Source organism: Syngnathus floridae, chromosome 10, assembly GCF_059516105.1.
Source record: "Syngnathus floridae isolate MCC-2025c chromosome 10, RoL_Sflo_1.0, whole genome shotgun sequence".
NCBI lineage: Eukaryota > Metazoa > Chordata > Actinopteri > Syngnathiformes > Syngnathidae > Syngnathus > Syngnathus floridae.
Genome location: NC_142422.1, coordinates 4,066,262 through 4,087,606, shown reverse-complemented (window position 1 = coordinate 4,087,606; position 21,345 = coordinate 4,066,262). Strand labels below are relative to the sequence as shown.

At 40.4% G+C, this 21,345-nt stretch overlaps 4 protein-coding genes across 17 annotated transcripts in view; 3 read left to right on the top strand and 1 right to left on the bottom strand.

Annotated features, from left to right (window-relative positions):
* Nucleotides 1-11,288, top strand: part of skap2 (src kinase associated phosphoprotein 2) — a 39,409-nt gene extending 28,121 nt beyond the window's left edge. For all 3 annotated transcript variants that reach the window (XR_015861125.1, XR_015861124.1, XR_015861122.1), the window contains one exon: nt 7,123-11,288. The gene's annotated coding sequence lies outside the window, so the exon portion shown is untranslated. The remainder of the gene's footprint in view (nt 1-7,122) is intronic.
* pde11al (phosphodiesterase 11a, like) lies at nt 1,793-21,269 on the bottom strand. 11 transcript variants are annotated; one of them, XM_088388326.1, is made up of 23 exons: nt 21,094-21,269; nt 12,825-12,865; nt 12,677-12,743; nt 8,973-10,161; nt 7,953-8,111; nt 7,405-7,494; nt 7,130-7,270; nt 6,949-7,013; nt 6,695-6,821; nt 6,428-6,503; nt 6,020-6,087; nt 5,828-5,920; nt 5,660-5,710; nt 5,429-5,575; nt 5,257-5,364; nt 4,886-4,995; nt 4,730-4,820; nt 4,027-4,127; nt 3,801-3,878; nt 3,658-3,721; nt 3,435-3,509; nt 3,257-3,340; nt 1,793-3,178 (listed from the first exon to the last, which is right to left on the bottom strand). In XM_088388326.1, the coding sequence occupies exons 4-23, from the start codon at nt 9,750-9,752 to the stop codon at nt 2,972-2,974; spliced, it is 2,715 nt and encodes a 904-aa protein (XP_088244452.1). In that variant the 5' UTR covers nt 9,753-10,161; nt 12,677-12,743; nt 12,825-12,865; nt 21,094-21,269; the 3' UTR covers nt 1,793-2,971. The 11 variants fall into 11 exon arrangements, with proteins under 11 accessions (XP_088244452.1, XP_088244453.1, XP_088244449.1 ...); XM_088388327.1 differs by having other exon boundaries at nt 8,973-9,939; XM_088388323.1 differs by having other exon boundaries at nt 12,677-12,746; nt 12,819-21,269.
* LOC148391959 (uncharacterized) lies at nt 11,433-14,081 on the top strand. 2 transcript variants are annotated; one of them, XM_088388347.1, is made up of 6 exons: nt 11,433-11,762; nt 11,833-11,921; nt 11,995-12,145; nt 12,368-12,442; nt 13,145-13,215; nt 13,286-14,081. In XM_088388347.1, exons 1-6 carry the CDS (start codon nt 11,582-11,584, stop codon nt 13,796-13,798), a joined length of 1,080 nt encoding a protein of 359 aa, XP_088244473.1. In that variant the 5' UTR covers nt 11,433-11,581; the 3' UTR covers nt 13,799-14,081. The 2 variants fall into 2 exon arrangements, with proteins under 2 accessions (XP_088244473.1, XP_088244474.1); XM_088388348.1 differs by lacking the exon at nt 12,368-12,442.
* Nucleotides 14,944-21,345, top strand: part of osbpl3b (oxysterol binding protein-like 3b) — a 17,245-nt gene continuing 10,843 nt past the window's right edge. Inside the window, exon 1 of the mRNA XM_088388329.1 lies at nt 14,944-15,247. The gene's annotated coding sequence lies outside the window, so the exon portion shown is untranslated. The remainder of the gene's footprint in view (nt 15,248-21,345) is intronic.

The following is a 21,345-nucleotide window of genomic DNA, read 5'->3' as shown; positions in this document are numbered from 1 at the left end:
CAATCTAAGTAAGTCCGCAGTCCACTAGTTTCTTTTTTAGATTGCTGGAGCCTTCGATGGTTTTGAGTGAGCAGGCCTCGCGGCGATGAGGTGACTGACTGCAGGTGGGATCAAAGGTCAAACTTGGTCTTCAATCTGGATTTTCTTGTCAGGGTAAATGAGACACGAGCATCTGTTGTGGACATTCAAACAGCTTATCTGGTGAGCTGATCTCGGAAACAAAGCGAGCAGTGATGCTTCAAAGACTTGTTTGAACGCGACCGCCAAGTCTAGTGGAAGTTGGCACCAGAATAGAAAATCTAGTCCCGTGCAGATGTTATGGACCAGTGGTTCTTCGACTTTTTACTTTTTGTAACCCCTAAAAAAGTACCATTTCAAGCCATTGCATTATGCACAGTTTGGAGAAAAGAAAGGAAAATGTCGTACGACACATTTATTTTAAATAATACTTACATAAAATTTATGAATATTTTGATATTTTAAATGTGCAATTTAAAATATATATTACAAACTAATATGCAGTAGTTTGATAAATGTACAAGTTATTAATTTATATATTATTCAAGAATAAATTGAATAAAAATAAAATGTAAATCTAAAATTGTTTATTCTATTTTTTTCTTACTTTACTCATCACTTTTTAAATTAATTAATCAATTATTAAGTGTGATAAACCAATAATACCAAGACAATTTTCCTAATGAATATCTAAATTACTTTGCCCAGCTATGTTCAGGTATTCCAATCACAATAAAAATGTTTGTTTTATCTTCCTTAACAGTCTTAAATTCAAACCTGACTGTTGTTGTTTTAAGTGTCGACATATAGATATGATCAATTAATTATGAGGCTCATTATTCATTAATGTAATCATTAAATGAGCCAAGGAAAACTATTACTGCCTTAACAATTGAGAGTATGTATTAATATTTCAAGTCCACATCACACAATTACTATTGTAAGACCCTGGTGTTTAATAATAGATACGGGATATTTGCCCTAATAGGCGGTAAATTAGGATTTCAGTCCAATTTGATTTACGTACACAACCTGCACTGATTATTCAGCCTTACACAGGAAGCAAAAAGTCATGTGACGCAATGATGATGACTTTGCCTGAATAGAAGTGTGTATGTTTTGAGCAAGGGAGCAAAGTGATGGGGGGGTGAGATGGAGAGAGAGAAATCTCTGGCCCAGAATATCGAAAATGAGGTCGGAAGTCTTTCTCTCTCTCCCTGGTGATGATCGACCCCGTGTAGAAGACAGTCAATCCGTGTTAAATTATAGATTAAGGCTCCGCTCAGGCTGGCTGGCTGGCTGGCTGGGTGCATGTGCTTTAAAGTGCACTGGTTGTTGCTATGCTAGCCTCACCTCCATGCCTTATTCAGTCAGAACATCAAACATTGCCCACAGATGAAGAAAGAGACTGGATGAATATGTGAAGAATCTTACTGTATATGCCCTCTTTGAAATTGTTTGCTTACGTAACCATGGAAGGTTTACTTTACACTATGACATCACGTACCAGTTTTTTTTTTTCTCACATGTAGTTTTTTTCAAATTATATATATGAATTGTTATTTTTACAATCGCCTATAAAATGTATGATTTAAAAAAAAGTTTTATCGTAATTATGTAGTCCGCTAAAATGCATTTTTCCTTCAGCTAGTACACTAATGTGCCTCGTTGTCCGCTGTGAGTGCTTGCATGTAAAAGACAAGATTTAAAATATTGGAATTTTATAGATTAGTTTTATTCAAAGACTCAATTTTCCATAGTTATTTGGTGCATTTAATTAGTAGTTTTTCCAAAACCTTCCACGTCAATAAATACCACAAAGATCAGTTTCTGTAGCTATTAGAATCTTTATGCAATTTCAATGTTACAGTCCTTTTATTTGCAGAAATGGTTATTTGCTTTTTCCACACCAATGATCTTATCACAGGTCAAGTTATAAATCCCAGGAAAGAAATATAACAGCATTCTTTGAATTATGGTGTAAAATAATAGTCTTCTTTTTGTCAAGCAGCATCTGTATTTGTGTCCTTGAGAGGAATGGCATGCAATAGCAACTCTCATCAGGGACTCAAAGGCATTGAGCATGCTGATGCAATTTTTTTCCAAATGATCAGCATGCTGTGCTGTCATAGCGACAAAATGCAGGTACGATAATGAACGAGCGTATTTTTGAGTCTTTTCTTACAAAATACTGCAAATCCATACATAGCTCCACTTTCAGCAAAAAACACAAACCACCTTAAGATCCATATAAAAAATATATTGGAGCTCCTTTGTTTGAGTGCTTTAGGCAACTGAATGCACACAGTAGCCTCACAGTGATATAAAACATGCCGTTTACAGCAACAACACTTTAACGACCTGAGGCTCAGTTACACTACAAATATTGTGAATGTGGCCATGCAGCAAAAAAAAACAGAGGGGGGGGGCAGACAAGCAGCAAACGCATCACATTCAAGAAAAAGGAAAGGAATCAAAAGATTTTTTGATTCCTTTTATGCCACAAATGATGACATCGCACCCCAAAAATGATTCGTTCCATGCAAAGATGATACCAAGGCTTTTTGCAACACTTAAAAAAAACTTTCATTTCCTCAAAAAAGGCAATACATCCAATATGTGGAATAAATATCTTTTGTATGCGGTATATAAAATCAATAATAGAGAATCAATAAGGAATCTAAATCGCTTATATTCAGGAACGTCTACATTCAGGATGATACAAAACACAGTTGTTGTTTTTTCTTGGTAAAATATTTCAACTGCTTTGTGCCAGCATTCATAGGAAAAGTACGTTTACATAAAATGTCACTTTTTAACGTTTCAGTAGGTCATTAATGAAAAGCTTGAGCAGTGAAAAATTTCACTACATGAGTTTGAATAGGACTCATGAGCAAGTAGTGCACGAAATATATAAAGATAGTATTCATCTCCAAGTTGGTTACTCCAAACTTTATGCTTGACCCTTTGACCCCAAGTTGGTGTTTTCCGCCAGCTTCGCGTCGGACTCCTCGCTGGCTTCTCCAGCCTCGGGACTCTGTCTGACCACTGAAGCATCACGTGCGTGCTCGTTAGAGCCGCACAACTCCTGCCATTTCTTTCGGTTGGCATCTATCCCTTCCGCCATTGGCTGTAATTTCCTGTTTAGCTTCAGCAGGGACTACGAAAGGAGGGGAAAAAAAAATATTTGTATCATGGGTTGAAAATGAAACAAGCATTTTCATAGTGTGTAAGTGACCTGATAAAGAGGTTTACAGATGCCGTCTATCCAGTCCAATTGCAAGGCAGGGAGCTCATCTTTGCGATTTCGATCAAATATGGCCTACATAATATATACAAAAATATAGACGATTAATATTTACAACATAAGACAAAAAAATTACCCCAAAACCAAAAATTTTAGTGCGTGTTGTTACCGCTGGGGTGAGCTTCAACTCCGACCTCTCTCTATCTCCTTGCTCAAAGAATTCACTCGTCACTAGCTCGGCAACCTAAATTGGAACATTGATACGACATTGGCTCAGAATCGTAACAACTGTATGGAACGTGCAATTTTGTTGAACCCAAGGAGCTGTCGAGACCTAATAATTATTTAATTAATTATTAAAGACAAATATTCCAAATGTGAAGTGCACCAACCTGTTTGGATATCTCCCAAGGCCGAGTGACAGCTCCCAAATCACAGGCTGTCATCAACATGGATCTGTTAAAGCCCCCAAAATCTCACTGACAGCAAATCATCGATTTATTACACTGCGTATTTGTTATTTCGTACAAAATACCTGAGGACTTCTCTGTGTTTTTCTTCCGTCCAGCTGAATTCTTCAGCGAGCACGCTCTCGAAAAACTTGCTCCTGCGCCTTTGCAAGCAAAGCCGAATAGTCAAGGATGCGAGAGAGATAAAGAAAAAAAATACTTCTATTCAGTGCAGCGAGATTTTCTTTTCATAAAAACATGTTTTGTTATAGGAGAATTAATAATTCTTCATCCAGTGAAAAGACTACTTACTCAAAGTGCAAAGTGAGGTCTGTGGAAAGAATGGCTTGCTTCAATAGTTGCATCATGTTGCTATATTCTTTGGAGCAGAGGTTCGCAAAGATATTGTGACCCTGAAACATAAATATTACATAAATCCTCATATGGTCCTGCAGGCAACGATGAGTGCCTGAAATGTTCCCTTAAAGCAATTGTATTGGCAAACTCATCGCTCAGCGTCTAATTAGCGATGTTAATTAGCAACACGCGGTGACATTTTCCGCGCTCTGTTAAAACAAATCAATCGATAAACACTGCTCTTATAATCCATCTATTGTGAACTGGACACAAAAGTCTCAAAAATCTTTCTAACTGCCACAGGAGACTTGTGTCTCGATTGTTTCTAAGCACTAAAAACCTTCAAAATCAATTTTGGACTGAATAAGTCACTGTCACAAATAGAGGTTATTTTATGTCCCATTAGGCAGCACCGGCGGAACTAGAAGGGGGGCCATGGGGGCACTGGCCTCCCTTGAGATATGGTGCCAAGCCAGATAATTGACTTTTGAGTATGTTCCAGGATTTTTTTACCCACTTTCCACCTATTCCCAGTAGGGAACATGGAGTGATTTTTCATCAGCATTTTATGGAGAATTCTTTGAGTTCGTAAAATCCCCCTCAGAAAAAAGCTCCTAGCGCCATCAATGTTTGGCAGTCGTGCTGTGACAGACCTCACCTCACTTTGTAGGATCATCACTGCATGATTAAAGTGATGATGTTCCAAGGTGGCTGAGGTCCCGTAGAGCAACGCCAAAGCAGAACCTGTCCTGCGGCCCCAGTAGAAACATCAAAACCCATCATAGATCACTCACACACTGTGTTTCAGCCTTACTTGGCTTGAAAGGCATTGTTGGTTCCTCGATGGTCCAGATCGTGGCACAGACAGCCAACCATCAGCGCTAGAATCTCCGCCTCGGATAAAACGTCCTGAAAGCCGGCTGACTATAAAGAAATTGTAATTCTGACCAAGGAGAACGGCATCAAGGGGGGGTTAAGGGGTACGTAAAACATGAGCCGGGCGTACGGGGGCAAGGTTAGGCTAAGCTATATGCCTGAAGGCTGCACTAAAACTTAAAATATAGCAGTTTAGCTGGAGCGTATTTATGACTCAGGTGGATAGGGGGCACATAGTTTCCATACTAATTGATAAAGACAACTCAAATAAATCAGAGTGGATTTACAACCTTGTCACGTGAGACTTACTGTGATCATAACAAACATGCACTGAGACACGTTGAAGGCGTGTCTCCAGTTGTGGTAGGCCACAGTTCGGTAGTTCTTCCTCACGGTGAGAAGCCAGCGACATAAAACCTGAAGAAAGAGTCAAATATAAACGCGAGACAATAGTCTAGCTTGATTTTGAACTGGAAATCACCTCGTAGTCTATTTTAAAAGTTTGGACCACGCCAAGTTCTAAGAACATCCGGAGGGAAGCGGTGATCATGGCGTCGTTGTCCAAAGAGAAGTCGTTGAAATGGAACTCGTCGATGCCGAGCTCGCAGCTCAGGGGGATCTTTGCGGCCTGAATAGAGAAGGTCGGAACAGAACGTGATTCCGGCCAAGCAGGAAGTCAAGTCATCGCAACTGAGAGGAGATCCAGGATTACCTTCAGTCTATCAACTTCAACTTTTGAGCATGTAGCATGATAGGATAACATCTGGAAAAAAACAACTTGTGTAAAGGAATGAAATTTCAAATCAGACACATGATGTTCTATTTTTAAAAAAAATTGCTTTTGAGATTGCTTGTGATGAGTTCTGTTCGCCGTACTCACATCCAATGCCACGGACTGCTTGGCCCAGGTCTTCTTCACTTGATTGTACATCATTGTGTTGTTGATGCCAAGTCCACAAAAAATCACAAACGCCTGCACAAAAAAAACAAAAAGCAGACAGGAGAAAAATCTTTTCCGTGCCTTATGTGGTCAATCTATAGAAAACCCGGCGCCCTCCAAATAATTGCAAACCTCAAACAGCCTCTGATCTGCATCGTTGAAGGTCTTCCTGTCGAGACGATTCAATATTTGAGCGACCCCTGCGGTGGAGCAAACACACATGAAATAAAACGTTTAACTATTTAGCAGGCACGGATGGCAATGTCGATCAATACAATTGATGCTGGGCGGAGTTCATAGGGCCCAATCAAGATTGCCTTATAAGCCAATGAAAAACAGTTGGAAGACCATTTAGAGTGCAGTATTTGACACTTACCAGTAGAGGGCGCTGTTAAATCATTCTCAACAACTGTAATTTGCTAGCTAAAGAATTTTTTGCTACTATTTGTCCATCTATGGTCTATTCGGTCATTTTTTTTCTTCCCTAATGACTTTGGGAGGGAGATGAAATGTGAAATTGACGTAATTTGTCAAACCTACCAATAATCTGATGCGTTCGATTCCAGATCGGCACACACAACACTGATCGGATATGAAATCCCGAGGCTTGGTCTGCCTATGAACACAGATTGCAATTCTTAGCATAGTTATTGAATGTAAAATTGTCCCAAAGTACTCAGATAATTCCATTGTAAAGTGCTAAAGTGAATTTTTGATTATTAAAAAAAACAAGATAATAAAGCTAAAAGCTAAAAAATAAAAAGATAAATATAAAGATAAAAAAAAAAAGCTTGATGCTAAGCTAACCTCGGCATCAAAGCGCGGGTCCTGGCACACGTCGCTGATGTTGACGGGAAGTCCGGTGGAGGCCACCAGCTCAGCGATGCTATTATTGATCAGCCAATCAGAGCACGACAGTTTATCTATGCTGATGCTGCATATGAGTAGAATGCCACACACAAAAAAAAAAAAAACCTGTGAGCTTTCAAACACAACTGCTGGCCTGCTGCCTAAAGCTAAACTCAATTTGACTTTCTGGAAACTTTTTTAAATTCATCTACCTGATGTCATGATGCATGTTGCTCAAGGGGGACATCAGCTCAAACGTCTTGGAGAACTTCACAACCTTCCAGGACACATTACGTTAAGTTTTTAATTGCTCCTCAAGGGAAGCAAAGACCTCTATCATTAAAATAAAAAGCTTCTTTTTTTTTTTTTTTTTTTTTTTTTGAAAGGCCTCACCGGTGAATCGATGTCCTCGAGAAGAAGTACAGAGCAGCGCTCACACTGCAGGAGGGTGAGCGCTCGCTGCATGATCTTCCTCACGATCTTCTCAAGATCGGTCTGCTCCTCAAACAGATCATTGACCACCTCCAGTAAAGCCTGAAGCAGCAGAAGGTAGTGTGGAACTCTTAACTATACAATATAATGCAATCAAACTGATCACGGATTAGCCATACAATGAATTATGCCAAGGATTTTTTTTTTTGTGTAAAGTAGTTTGAAGCATCACTCACCCTGCTCCTTTCATACTCCTTGCGAGACTCCGAAAACAACTTTGCATTCGAGATGGAGATCCCACAGAACGGTAGATACATCTGAAGCACCTGTTTGACCAAACAAACATTTGCAAAAAAAAAAAGAATCAGAAGCCTGTGGGTGAAACAGTTGCTTCCGTGAACTGCAAACGGATTTCATAATGAAAGCGATTCACATCAAGGAGATTTAAACTTAGCAGGTCAAAGAAAACCAAATGAGCAGATCAAACAACTCAGTTCTGCCACCTTGTGGGCAATCTCATAAACTCTAGGTGAGCAGGTAAGTGAACTAGTGCTGCACTCTAATTGAGTGGAAATAATTTGAAAGACTGTCTAAATGGATTGGCAGCTCCTTTAACGAACTTTATGTATGACGTCATCGGTAATATAAGTAAGAGCAGTAGAAAGAACGTTGATGCACTCATATCTTTAATGTTCCGTACGTCTCTCGCCTCTCGGTATTTCTATGCGGCTCATTGACTGCGGGCAATGTAATGTGAGTGTCTCACCTGTGTGAGATGTCTCACCTTCTCATCATCCTCAGTGAAAGGCGTTCCCGTGGGGTTCTTGTTGATTGCTTGGACCACGCCAATGACCTCTCCATCACTGTTGCAAATGGCCATACAGAGAATGGACTGAGTCTTGTAACCGGTTAACTTGTCAATCTCGTCACTGAAGCGGTGGTCCTGAAAGGCACATAAAAGCGCTCGTAAATACTCCCCCCTTGTGTAAGAAGATAGTTATTTTCTTTGATTTAGCAGCCTGGAGAGCACTTATGAAGATCACCCCTGTCATCGGCCATTGTCGGGGGCATTGAGCATGACAAAATCATTGAGCGTGACAAAAATGTTGGTAATTACTCTGGTTATGTCACAATGAAGACACTAACTGTGCACCTTAAAAGTAGACTCATCACTCCTGACCTCACTAAATGACTTTAGAGCTGAGATGAAAAATGCAAATGCATATGAGAAACTGGACAAAATATATTTCATGTATATTCAATAATTAAAACCCCTATATATTACATTATGAATAAATAAATGCAACACTTGTCTTTAAGATTTTAAATAATAAATGATATAAGATTAATTAAAGCTTATATGCAAACAAAAGATTTATTTCCCTCACAAATGTATTATTTTAAAAAGCACATTTAAGCTTTATAGCTTAAATGTCTTAAATAAATTTAAGATTTAATGAGTTACCACATAGTGGTGAAGACGCAAGAGCCATAAAACAATAATCTGCTATGTTCAATATGGTTGTCAATAATGTCAATGTACTAAACAGTGGAACATCTCATTAGATTGCGCAATTGGTCATCAAATATAGTGCCTCAATATTGCAGATTCAGACATATTTTGCACTTAAAACATTTGGCATTTTATTTTTCAATTCTCGTGTTCATGTAATATTGTTTAATAACTGATCATGCTACATTTAATCTATTTTATTTATTATATTATATTTTTATTATTAATATTATTATTATTATTATTATTATTTGCTAATTGGCATCTTATTTGGTGCTTTACTCCATTTACCTCGTACGCATTGGGGATGTTGACGGTCTCTCCATGCTCGGCCACGTATCCGATGATGCCCTTTCCCCATGGCACCTGCACCTCGCTGGAGTTGAGGGTGCAGGAGGAGGGTCTGACCGTGGTGCCCGAGTGCACATCAAACACTTTGGACACCAGCGTCCTCTTGTGCGGGGGTCCCTCCACGAGGAAGAGGGAGCACCTGTCAGCGTCCACCAGGATGCATGCGTTGATCAGGATCTTGTAGCTCAGGTTGGTCAGGTCCAAGTCGTTGGAGATGTCTTTGACCAGTTCCAAGAAGAACTCCCTCTCGTTGGTCTCCCTGAGGCGACACTTGTGGTCGGTGGCGGTGGACGCGTACTGTGGCACGCTGACTCTGGATTCCAGAAGAGCGCTGAGGATGTGCGCCGTGGTAGGAGGCAGCGAGCTGGCTTTACGCAGAAGCGCGCGACGCCTCATGCTGGATTGCGGGTCTTGCTGGCTGAAGCTGGCGTGCTCATCGTAGGTCCTGTGCGCCGTAGTGGCTTTGGACCGGGCGAAGTTGCGCCGAAGCTCCATGTGAGACGACCTGCGCCGCAAAGCGTCCGGATTGGCCGACCACAGAGAAGGCTCCCTGACCGGGGCGCCTCCGCGTCTCTCATCGGCCGTGGTCACTTTAGGAGCCTGGTGCTCCCTCAGCCACCTGCTGATGTGTTCACACTTGGCTTTTCTGACCAGATACTCCTCGAAGAGTTCCGGGTGGCCGTCTAAAAACGCCTCGACGTCAGAGTAGTCCGAAGTCATCACGCTGGGCTAGATGTTGCGAGGAGGAAACGGCGCGCTCGCTCGAGTGCAGGAACATGAGTGAAGCTGCACGGTGCGCTGAGGCTGCGCTGTCCTTCTAACATGAATCCATTCATTACCCATGTGAACGCCATCTTCTGAGCAACACAGTGGGAGGGGAGCGGAGAGCAGCTACAGGTGGAGTGGACTTGATGCATAGCGGGTGCAGAACATCACATATGACACAAGTCACCTTCAACTACTGAATAGACGTGCTGGCAATAAAGCCACTTCATTTATTCACTTTTAATATACAAGCATGAAATAGCACGTCTCATTCTTCCAGCAAGATGAGGAACCAGGAAGTAAGGGACATTTCGTCACTTAGGTCTATTAATTGGTTGTTGTCAATTATGCTCATTACCGCCGCCTGCAGGACAGGGATAGAAACGTTTTAATGTTTTTTTTTTTTTTAACTAAATGAGACTGAACAGGTTACGGTCGTGATCTTTTCCTTTAGATACTGTTGCTTCAAGACGAGAGAGAAAAAAGAAGAAAAATGTAAACAACCAACTGCATTCTAGTAAAACGTCAATAGGGGTCACTCTCTATAACACTTGACTTTTAGTTTAAAATTGTACATTCAAATCTTTAATCCAGGTTTAGTAAAAACGCTGAAATCTTCTTCTCAAATTAATGAATAAAATTAGTAATACAACCTCAATGCTGCCTCGCTGCTGCACAGTATTATATTTGATGATGCAAATATGTTGCAATCATTCCCTTGGGTTCACATTAATCATGACCATTGTTACACATCAAAAACACTACAGGCCGCTCTCCACATTTCCTGTCGGATCCACTCTACTCATCTTTTGATCTAGGCTTACATAATTGTACAGCTCCGAGTTTGGTCGTTGGAATCTGTGGCCTTCCTGTGTGGAGTTTGCATGTTCCCCCCTTGCTGAGTGTGAATGGAATAAGACCCCGCAGCTTTCCTAATGAGGACTTGACACTTGGCTGGAAGATTTCCACAGTATTATAAAACCACTGCAATATTTGATTCAGTCCAATGGCATCTTTTTCTATTGAACCCAAATCTCTCTAATTGTTTACCGGCCTGCTGGACGTTTGTATTTTATGGAGACTTTCAAGCACATCTCATGGGAATCCCAATTAAAAAGCGCAATGCGGCAGATTGTTGTGGTACATCGCAGCTGAGTCAAGGGAGGGAGAGCTTTGTGCATTGTATAATGTCCAAGGCAGAGGGCAACGTATGCATTCATCTTTGAACAAGATGTAATGGAATGCTAATGTGATCCATCATTTAACTGCATGCTTGCTATTGACTGCCACTTTTCAACTTTCTGTTATGCATGAGAATATGAGCAACTTGCATGTGGCTGGCAGCCAGAACGGTTTGAGAATCTTTTCGCGGTGAAAAAAAAAAAAAAATCTGCTCCTCTGTTTAATCATCTCGTCTGATTTTTTTTTTGCATCCAGATGGAGTCCTCCTCAATAAACAACAACCTCACGTTGCATACAGAAGCAAAAAAAAATAATAATAATAATCGAATCCAATAATTCCCGTTTTCCAAACTGTGAGTCACGATGACATCAGTGATCTCATAAAGAAAAATGATGCGTAAACAGCTGTAAGTTAAACAGTTTGAATCATTTTAAGTAACACAGTCGGAATCCTTATTGGCTATAAAATAAACACGACACACGAGGGGTAATAATATGTTATTCCGTAGCATTGCAAAACTCACAGATGTAAATCTAGCGTGAATAACTGAGACGGTCCCTCGTCAAAATGTGTTGGCGGCTGAGCCCATCTTGAACACTAAATGATTTCCAAACAGGAAGAAAGCATAAAGTCTGTCACCATCCCTATGCATCCCACATCCCCCACTTTGAATTGTTCCCATCCTTCCGATTGTGAAGCAGTCATCGGGCAGGAGTTCAACGAGGCCGCTTTTATCAGCCCCCCAACAAGCCCGAAGGTCACTGCACTCGGCGAAACAAAAGGTACCGAGGCTTGCTAGCGTGTGGCTAACATGAGGTGACGCTAGTAACTTTCTGCTGTTACCTCATTCAGATGCAACATGCAGGCATGAGAATGAGACAAAAACGTTGGCAAAGACACCCAAGTTGACAGGAGACTTTAACTTCTCGGATGTAAAAAAGGTAAATTTCTACAAAATTCAATCCTCCATATCTCCATTTTTGACTTTTTCCCCTCAATCATTCTTGTTTTCAGCGTCCGAAACCTACGAGGGGAGTACGGAATGCCACGAGAGCAGTCGTACCCAAGCCCAAAATCCACAAGGAGGTTTCCGAACGGACGAGTGGCATGCTGAGGATTGTGGATGGGATGCATTGGATCACCACTTATCAGATGCACTACAGAGGTAAATGCACTTTCATGGTTCTTGTAAGAAGGTGCAATGGAGATGGAATGCTGCGTTTTGGTCTTAGGCCTCTTTTTTTTTTTTATTCGATTTAATTTAGTTTACGATTTGAGTCACTGGGACTTACCTGGTTGTCAAAATGCTGCTGACTCTTTTTTTTTTTTTTTAATATCAGTTATTTTTTTTCTTTTGCTGACTGAATGACATTCTATCCACTGGCAGAGCTAGCGGGAGTGCCGCTGGGGCACTGCACCCCCCAGAAATATGCTTTTTGCTTGGACCTCTCTACCATCCCAGGTGCCAAAGCAAAAAATGTTAATCGATCTTGTTTTACAACTAAAAAGTCCTTCAAATCCTTCTTGAGGATTTTTACCTAACAATTAAATCCTCTCATTGTTTTTGTTGTAATTTATATTTTTTTTTTAATGAAAAAAAAAATATATATATTCTTTTTTAATTTATTTATTTATATGTTTATTTATTTGTATACATATTTAATGAAGTGCATTTTTTGATTGCTTTAATACTCACATATTTGTGGTGCAAAGCGTAACTGATGTCACTTCTGGATCCTCTTTGGTTGACACTGACAGCAACGCTACTGCAAAAGAATTTAGTTACAATCTGGGTCACTAAAAAATAGGTTGATCGTTCAAAATGGTTTTCATCTCACTTTCACCTTTTCTTCCACTCCGCTGAGATGCGTCCGCTTCATTTTCTCTGCAATGCGCCAAGCATTTTGTATTTCTTAGCGCTACCCTCTTTTTGAATCACAAAGTAAGGAGATTGGATACACTGATGAATTTTCAAGCGTGTGAATTAAACTGAAACTCTTATTAATCTTTTTTTTTTTATCGAACATTATGACCTCCGAGAAATCTCGGGGCCACAATTGACTGAGTGAATATCTATCTCTGATGTACCGTCACAACCGCGTTTCATTGTGAGTCCAGTACTCTTTTGATGAGCCACATTGTTCATCTTGCTTTTTACATAAAGGCTTGCAGAACGCTTGCGAAACTGATGACTTCAGGGGAAATTCGTGCCAGCCCAATGGGAGGACTATCGAGGTGAGAAAATACACAATTAAGTCAACACACCAGCATTCCACTATTCCTTAATGAGAGGCCTTTCCTCCAGAGAGAATGCTCTGTTTACGTCCTGGTTCCCTCCAAGCTGAGACCGAGACGAAGAAACATGAAGAGCTCTTACACCGACATGTTTTTACCGACTACGAACCAAGGCGCTACTTTAGCTAGGAGGCAACGGAGCCCTCAGATATGCAGTCAATGCGATAAAGCAACGGTTACACGCAATAATTCCTCAAACACCGGCAGTGGCGGAACAGACGCCGGTCAGTCCAATCAAGCCGAGCGTAAGGAAAGAACAAAAATACAGTTTGACGTAAAGCTTCCCGCATTGACAATCGAGTTAGAGGCCCAACGCAATCTTTCACGTTACCGCGTGCTGCCCAGTATCTCACCTATGGGAAGAACTGTTGGAATTAGGCCAGGTGCAGGCAATGGCCTCTTGGGTATATTGGAGGTTAAAATTCCATCACAACTTCAACGGCCCCATCAGGCATACTGTTCTGAACTTGGAAGAGAACGCGATCAAGAAACACGACATCTACTGCGTCAACCCAAACATTGACCGATAAACTCGTCGATCAGCTTTTAGCAGCCTGTTATGGTGGTCAAAATGTATTGCGCTTGAGATATGTTAATTTAAAATTGTATATAATGTTAAAGTAAAAGGCAAACATTCAGACAAGAAAAAAGGCTTAAACTGCTGAAGTTCTGCATAAAGATGCTTTGTGACTTCTAGTCCTTGAGGCCTAACCCTCATTTTAAAATTCTTTTCATTTTTATGTTTTCATTCCATTGTTCATTCATTTATGCTTTCAGAATAAAATGACTTTCTGATTTTAAAAAAACATGGCCCAACCGTTGCTCTTCTCTTCGACTTTTTACTACTCCTTCGCTCACTGGAACTCGGTGATGAGCGAGATCACGTTGGTTCATTTCTTTTAATGCTTGCGCTTTCTTTCACAAGACTTTTATGCATTTATTTTTATTGGTTGTAATAAAACAGTACAGGGACTCTGATGATAACCTGCAATAAATTTTAGGTTGCTTTGCCTCCTCAATGTGTGTCAGTGGACATAAACTTAAATAGTTTGACCTGACAATGCAAATTACAGGACTAAATACATTTGCAGCCCTATGAAAAATGATTATGGCAGGGAGTCCATAACAGTCTTTTACAATATAAAAAATATAATACGGAAGCAACTAAAAAGTTTTAAAAAATCTATTTTGACAAAGTGAGGAGTAGAACGTACATTTACCAGTTCAAATCCATGGAGTAAAAATCTAAATTCTCAAATTACAAATACCAGTAAAATCTTCAAACGTACCAAAATATTTGTACTACTTTAACATGAATTGATTTTTTGTTTTTAATGGAGTTCACTTTTTAAAAATATAGACTTTCCAGTTTAATCTGAACTGACTGTAATCCCAAAACAAAATCTTCAAACTAATCTATAACGATTTGAGGGCATTTTAACCGCTAAATTGCAATACCAAAGTTTAGTCAGAAGGGGGCAGTATAACGTCATATTAGTCCCACTATCGTTTTTGGGTCGTTTTGTGTTTTAAACCGTGTTATAAAGAATCCTCCGTAGTGTTATTTGTTCTCAGATAAAAAATCATTTCTCTAATTTTAATTTCTTTTCTTTACAGGAGATGAACGAAAGGTAAGTATTAGTAACCTTTACCAGAAATTACATTTTTGGGTGTCCCCCGACATACGTCATAAAACCACAACGGGGGAGAGAATACAAGCCACGCCCTTTAAAGTTTCGTCGGCTTCATTCTTTACTCCTATTGGCTCTTATTTGGATCAACTACCAGGTCTCCGCCTTCTGCATGCCGCGGTGAACAAATGTTTTTTTCCCCCTGTATGAGTGGAAGCTATGCTGGTGAGCGTGTCACGAACCAGAAGGGAGTCTGCTTGATTCAATATCTTCTTGTCATTTTTGCTGCCTCTTTTTTTTGTGCCACCATCATCACCAGTGCATCTGTAACTCCCATCACGGTGAGTTGTGCTCCCTTCACGTTCTTCGTAATTGCTGTTATTTCAAGGCCGTATTAAGTTGATTTTGACTTTTCGTGTTTAAATGTTTTGAACTCACAAGATTAACCCTCGTTAAAATGCACCCATGTAAAAGATATAATTAATGTCACGTTAAGAAAATGACAGCCATTTTTCATACATGCTGAGATATACAGTACACCGGTGAGTGCAGCTCAGTATCTCACACCCACTGCTGCAGTCAAAACACAAATATGATTTCTTTAGTCACTTTCTCCATATTAGTCATGAGCAAACACCCACATATTTCTTTATAACTATGACTCGCACAACTTTTGAGGTCAGAGTGACTGGCTGACGTTCATTTACTGGAATTTCACGACTAACGCAGCATTCTTCGGGTGCACAGAGGCGCCTTTCAGGTAAAGGGAGGAGCGCTAGGGGGGCTTACTGTGTGCTCCTTATTGATGGGAATTTGAAGACGGATGTCAGATGCAATGATGCAAAGCTGTTTTTCCTCATGATTGAAAACCTTGATGGATGCCTGCTAGATTGATTACTTTTTGTCTGCTTCACAGTTTTGAGCCTGAGTGGGGAGTTTGCATGTTCTTGCTTGTGGGGTTTCTACCATCTTCCCATAGCGTTAAATTAATTGAAGACTATATTCTGTTCTTATGTGTGAAGGAGAGTGTGAATGGCTGGTGACAAGTCTAGAGTCATCTGGGATAGGAACACTGCCGCAGCTAGAGGGGGGGCCACGGGGGGCACTGGCACACCTGAAATATGCTTGCCCCCATGGTGTTAGGGAAGATAATAGATTTTTCCATGATTCCCCACGTTCGCCATCGGAAACACTTAAAGAATGTTGATCAGGAGTTTCTGAAGATTCTTTGTGCATTTAAAAGTAAGATGAATCAACACAGCACGGGATTGGAGATTAACGCCAAAGTTTTAAATTTTTATTTCCTCTAAAGCAATCAATCCCAGAAGACAGGATTAGCGGCTGTTAAAGCCAAAGATGTGCTGTTGCCAATTTTGGTGTCCTCCATCATTAACACTCTTCACTGGCCCTTCGACAGGGCGTGATTAGTTTGCCAAGAAAAAGACGTTCAGAAGTTAATTCTGTTGCACATATATCTATTCCGTGACAGCTCAGTGGAGTAGAGGTTAGCACGTCTGCCACGCAGTTCTGAGGTTCCAGGTTCTCGTCTTGGCTCTGTCCTTGCTGGACATTATTCAACTTTAATTTAAAAAAATTTATAGGTATTTTAAAAAGCTGCCAGGACAGCTTTGTGTTAACCAGGGTGCTGTGAAGAGAAATTCTATACTATCTTAGAGTTTATTTTCATAGCTAGAAAAGCTCCATATAAAACCAATTTAAATATTTTGATTTTTTGTAGTTGTTGTTGTCAGGTGTGGGAGCTGTTCAATCTTTTTGATTATGGTGTTACAGACCAAGTCAAATGTTATTTTTCACAAATACCTACTTTGGACACTCCTGTGATAAATAGTGCATGGACGTGAATGTGGGCTTGAATGATTGTCTGTATGTGCTTTGCAATCAGGCATGATTAGAAGTCAACTGAGGAAGGCTCCAGCTCACCCTGATGAGGACAAATGCAATAGAAAATGAATGGATGTTCTAATTTGGTCCAAGATGACACATCTTTAATTACGTATCACTGGAAATCTTTAATTAACACTGCTTTAGGCCAGGGGTGAGCAACTGGCGGCCCTCGGGCTGCATGCGGCCCCGACCACACTTTCAGACTAGCCCCACCCACATCTGATGCACAAACAAACTCGAGTGCTCTATCACCATTTAACCAATTTAGGGGTTCAGTACCTCGTATGTGCTCAAGAACCAAATCTCCACGGCAACCAAATTCATTTGGTGCTCTGCAAGCTTAAGCAAAAGAATGGCTCGAGGTTGTAACGATTCTCATAACACGGGAGACTGCGCGTCAAAAGAAATAACTCCACAGGTGTTTTGCTTTTCTGTGGTTAATGGAGGTTTCGTTCGCATTATGAAGGCTACAGAACAGGAAATGGAACTTGTTGTCGTGCGGTACGTGCATCTCGACCTTGGTTGTTTCGTTTAATGAGGGTGATTTTAAAAAAAAATGAAAAGAATAGTTGTCTTCCCGTTTGTATTTCGGCAACAGCAGTGTCTCTGTTGACAAGATCGACCATCTGTTGAGTACACAATCCGTGCCCGAAGGAGTTTGAAATGTACTTTTTGGCACTAGCAGTGTATTCTGAGTGATGGATTTGTAGATGGCACGCTTTATTTCCCTCAAGTTTTCCAATTCGAGCGATTTATCCACTGGGCATAGTGCCAATACAAAGCTTCCTTCTTTAGCAATCTGCCAGTCCAGTGTCTATTTTTTTGGGGGGGGGCACAAATTTGTTGACCCTTGCAGCTGTTTCTATTTCAACAACATCCATACAGACAAACGACTGTGTTTAGGGCTGTCGTGATGAATTTTTCTCGCCTAAGCTTCAATTGGAGGCCGTTAATGGCGTCATTTGTCAGCGGCCATACCAACCTAAAGAGGCAATATTACTTGTGTGCAGGGTACAACGATGATCTCAGATTAACATGTTTCAAAGTCCAGACATTTTGACAACTTTGATTTGTAATTTTTTTTCTTTCTAACCAGAACCTGGAAAATATGACCTTCGGGAGAGTCCCTTAACCGTGTTTGGTGGTGAGCAAATGTGCGTCAGGCCAGGTGCATGTGACTCACACCTCCTTGGGAGCTGTTAAACATAGGCCTCATTAGATGTCACCTTCTTCAGGTCGTTACACACAGCAGTCATGTGACTATGGCGTTTCAAACCCATCGTGCTATGTATTTTTTTTATAAATTAGGTCATTATTATATAAAGAAGTCAAGAAAAGATCATCTGTTGGGATCTCATGCATACGCAGGTGTTCCCTCTTTATGGGTCACACTGCATGAATAATTCACGTGGCTTTATGAGTAAACAGGTAAATGTTTGTTTTTGAAAATGCAATTGCATTTGTTCAGTGACATGTCTAAAGTGATGCCAAAAAAAAAAATTACATTTGTCACGAGCATCCGTAAAAGTTTTATGATGCGAATTTTTTTTCATTTTTCCTACGTGACTTTCTCAGTCAGCTCATTATAGTGACATGCTGGAATTTTTTTGAATATCAGCTTGCTGTGCCAGTCTGCAGCTTCCTCCAGGCACCAGAGGCAGAAGGAAGCTCAAACACACTCCAGCAGAAACTCAACATGAATTTTTAACAGGCTACACTTTTAGACCTTTTTAATGGAAAAACAATTGCACATGCAAAAGGATTTGACAGCATATCTGAGTTTGGGTAACTGAATTATTCAAAGTGGTCAGCGTATTTAAGTGGCAACTCTGATACGCTTGAATAACATACTGCTTCGTTTGACCCCATTTTTGCTTTTGAACTAATCTTATTTCTAGACTTATTTAATACTGATTCAATTTATGTGAGCAGCTGGATTCAACATAATATAAAGGATTTTGGATTTAAATTTAGAGTCACATATAACCTACACATTGAGTTTAGAATAACAATAATTGGGTAAGTCACATGTGGGTGGTTCTCAGAAAGTATGGTCCAGTCAAATGTAGCAAAACGCTGACCCAACCTGATGCGAGATTAGGTTTGTTTCCTTCTGTGTCCCAAATACACTGCTGGAAATGACTTAGAGCATTGTTAATATACATTTTTTCCATTTTTCATTATATCTCGTTCAGCAACAGGAACTACCCAGTGGCCTTTCTTTTCTGGGTCAACACTTCTACTATATTAGATTGACAAAAGGCTAACGGCAAGCCCCTATTAGCGGGGAAAGTGGAATCGTGTGGTCATCTCGCATTCAGCAAGCAGCAGCTGATTATGCTGGTTGTTATTATTACGCCAAGCGAGCACTTATGAGTTCAGCATATTTACTGTATGTTCCGTACTGATTTTTTGTCAGCATGTGTTGAGCAGTTCTGACTCGGCTCAGTGTCTTAATGAGCCGCTGTTGAGCTATGAGGCTGTCACACTTTCCCACATGCTGAATATACTCCAGGCAGGGTGTGTGTGTGTGTGTGTGTGTGGTTGAGGATGTGGTTAATTAACAGGATGCCTGGCGGTGAAAGTGTTTGTGTGAATATTTGTGTTTGATATTTCCAACTACTATGAATGAAGCACATCGAGTCTAACGGTATAAAATGCCATTGTCACATTTTGAATTTTATTTTTTGAACTCAAGCCTTCTCAGCTTTTGTCCATCGGGCCATAAGCAGCTCTGCGCAGGCGTTCCCATCTGTGTAGCTTTTTCTTCGAAGCGATTGTCAGGCATACTAAATAATGGACTCGTCATGACAAGACATGAAAAAGGGCTTCTGGAATTTGAGCACAAGCTACAACAAAACGGTAATGACACCAAATGGGATGTGGTTAAGGCACAAAGAGCAGGTGGGCATGCAGGAATTGTATCCCACTTGGGGTTATATTGGATTTATTGTCGTCATTAAAGCCCTTTTATTTTTTTGGGGTGTGCAGAGCAGTAGGTCACACTTATATTTGGAACATGTTCCTATTTTGTGCCAATGTAGGCCAAAAGAATTGTCTTTTCCTTCAGTTTTGACAAATGGAGCAACTGCATTGACACTGCAGGTCCTTTGGGACTTTTTAATTGCTGTCCATCCATCCGTTTTCTCAAGCGCTTAATCCTCACGAGGAGCATCGAGAAGTTCACATGCGTAAACATCACGCTGTCACAACACCTAAATAAACAATAATTAATTATTAAACGATGACTTAGCATTTATTGTTGTTGGCCTGGCTTGACTTTTAGCCCCCCTATTGATTTAAAGGAGAGTAACTTCTATATTACTCGTCTGGCTTATGTCAGCAATTATTTAGCTTATTTAATAATGGACACACCTCTAATGTAGCATATTTAGTTATTTATTAATGCTTTAACTCTGCTTTATATAACTGGTGTTTTTCAATGTTTATTAACTTCACGTTATACTATCCTAATTTCCGGCGCTCTTCGGAAAGCACGTTCAAGAAAGAAATGAAACTTTTGGAGATTTTGTGAAATAGCTCATGAAAAGATGATTGCCCCAAGTGTTTTCCTTGTCAGAGAAAATGAGGACAACTCGTCAGACTTTGCAATTGCCCATGATTCCCTTACTATCATAATCCGTAACACTTTATATCTAGGAAGTTACTACCTTTTGAATGCCAGCTCATTAAAGCTGTCGCGTTTTTCTGAGTAGTGCTTAAATTTAATGGGTGGGGTGGGCAGTAGGTAAACCAGTACAACGTTTCTTCATACTTGATGGAGGAAATATGATATGAAGAAGAGGAACTGAAATATGTTGTGTCATGAAAAAAAAAAAATAAACATCATGATGACACCAGCATAATTGGCTTAATATGCCGTTGCTAACGGCCATGTAGTCTCTCTCTCCCTCTTTCTCTCTCTCTCTGTTTTAAATGCTATTATGACTGAATTCACTCCAGTAGCCATCAGTGCAAGAATTTTCCTGAAGACTTATAACCTTTCCACTTAAGCTAGCCTGAGGCAAGGCTTGCAAGAGAAAAGTCGAGATCAATTAAGCAAAGGCTCGTTACTGGGCCTTATCCGGATGGATGGATGGCCGACAGCGCAACAAATAAACTTAGCCACAATAACAAGAGCTTTGTTGTTAAGAGAGATGACCCGCCTGAGATAATATATGTATTTATTAACATTTGAATATTTAAAGTTTGTAATAACAGTACTTATTATCAGAAATGCTTTATTGTGATTGCGCCGCAGATGCAAGCAAATGGAACATACCCATCTGAGAAACTCCGATACGAGATGAAGCCTTGTGACTCGCGTCCATTTGACGCCTAAAAGCCCGTTAGGCATGCCAGCAGGAGAGACCGGAAGGACAGACAAACATCTGCAATGTGAGGAGCAGAGTGGAAGAGAGAGCAGCTTTCAGCCTGTGTCAATCTTGTTAGCGCAGACATTAGCCCATCTCAACTGACATCATTCGCTCAGCAAGATTTGCCCAAAGGTCTCTATGAGGTCGTAAAGTCAGAG

Bases quoted from the DNA above. Each gene is read 5' to 3' on its own strand.
- pde11al (XM_088388317.1), bottom strand. From the start codon at position 9,752: ATGACTTCGGACTACTCTGACGTCGAGGCGTTTTTAGACGGCCACCCG. The intron at 4,821-4,885 runs GTAAGGCTGAAA...CTGGGGCCGCAG, and splicing joins AACAATGCCTTTCAAGCCAA to GACAGGTTCTGCTTTGGCGT. The intron at 3,341-3,434 runs GTAACAACACGC...TATATTATGTAG, and splicing joins AGTTGAAGCTCACCCCAGCG to GCCATATTTGATCGAAATCG.
- LOC148391959 (XM_088388347.1), top strand. From the start codon at position 11,582: ATGATTTCCAAACAGGAAGAAAGCATAAAGTCTGTCACCATCCCTATG. The intron at 12,146-12,367 runs GTAAATGCACTT...ATCCACTGGCAG, and splicing joins TTATCAGATGCACTACAGAG to AGCTAGCGGGAGTGCCGCTG. The intron at 13,216-13,285 runs GTGAGAAAATAC...CCTTTCCTCCAG, and splicing joins CCAATGGGAGGACTATCGAG to AGAGAATGCTCTGTTTACGT.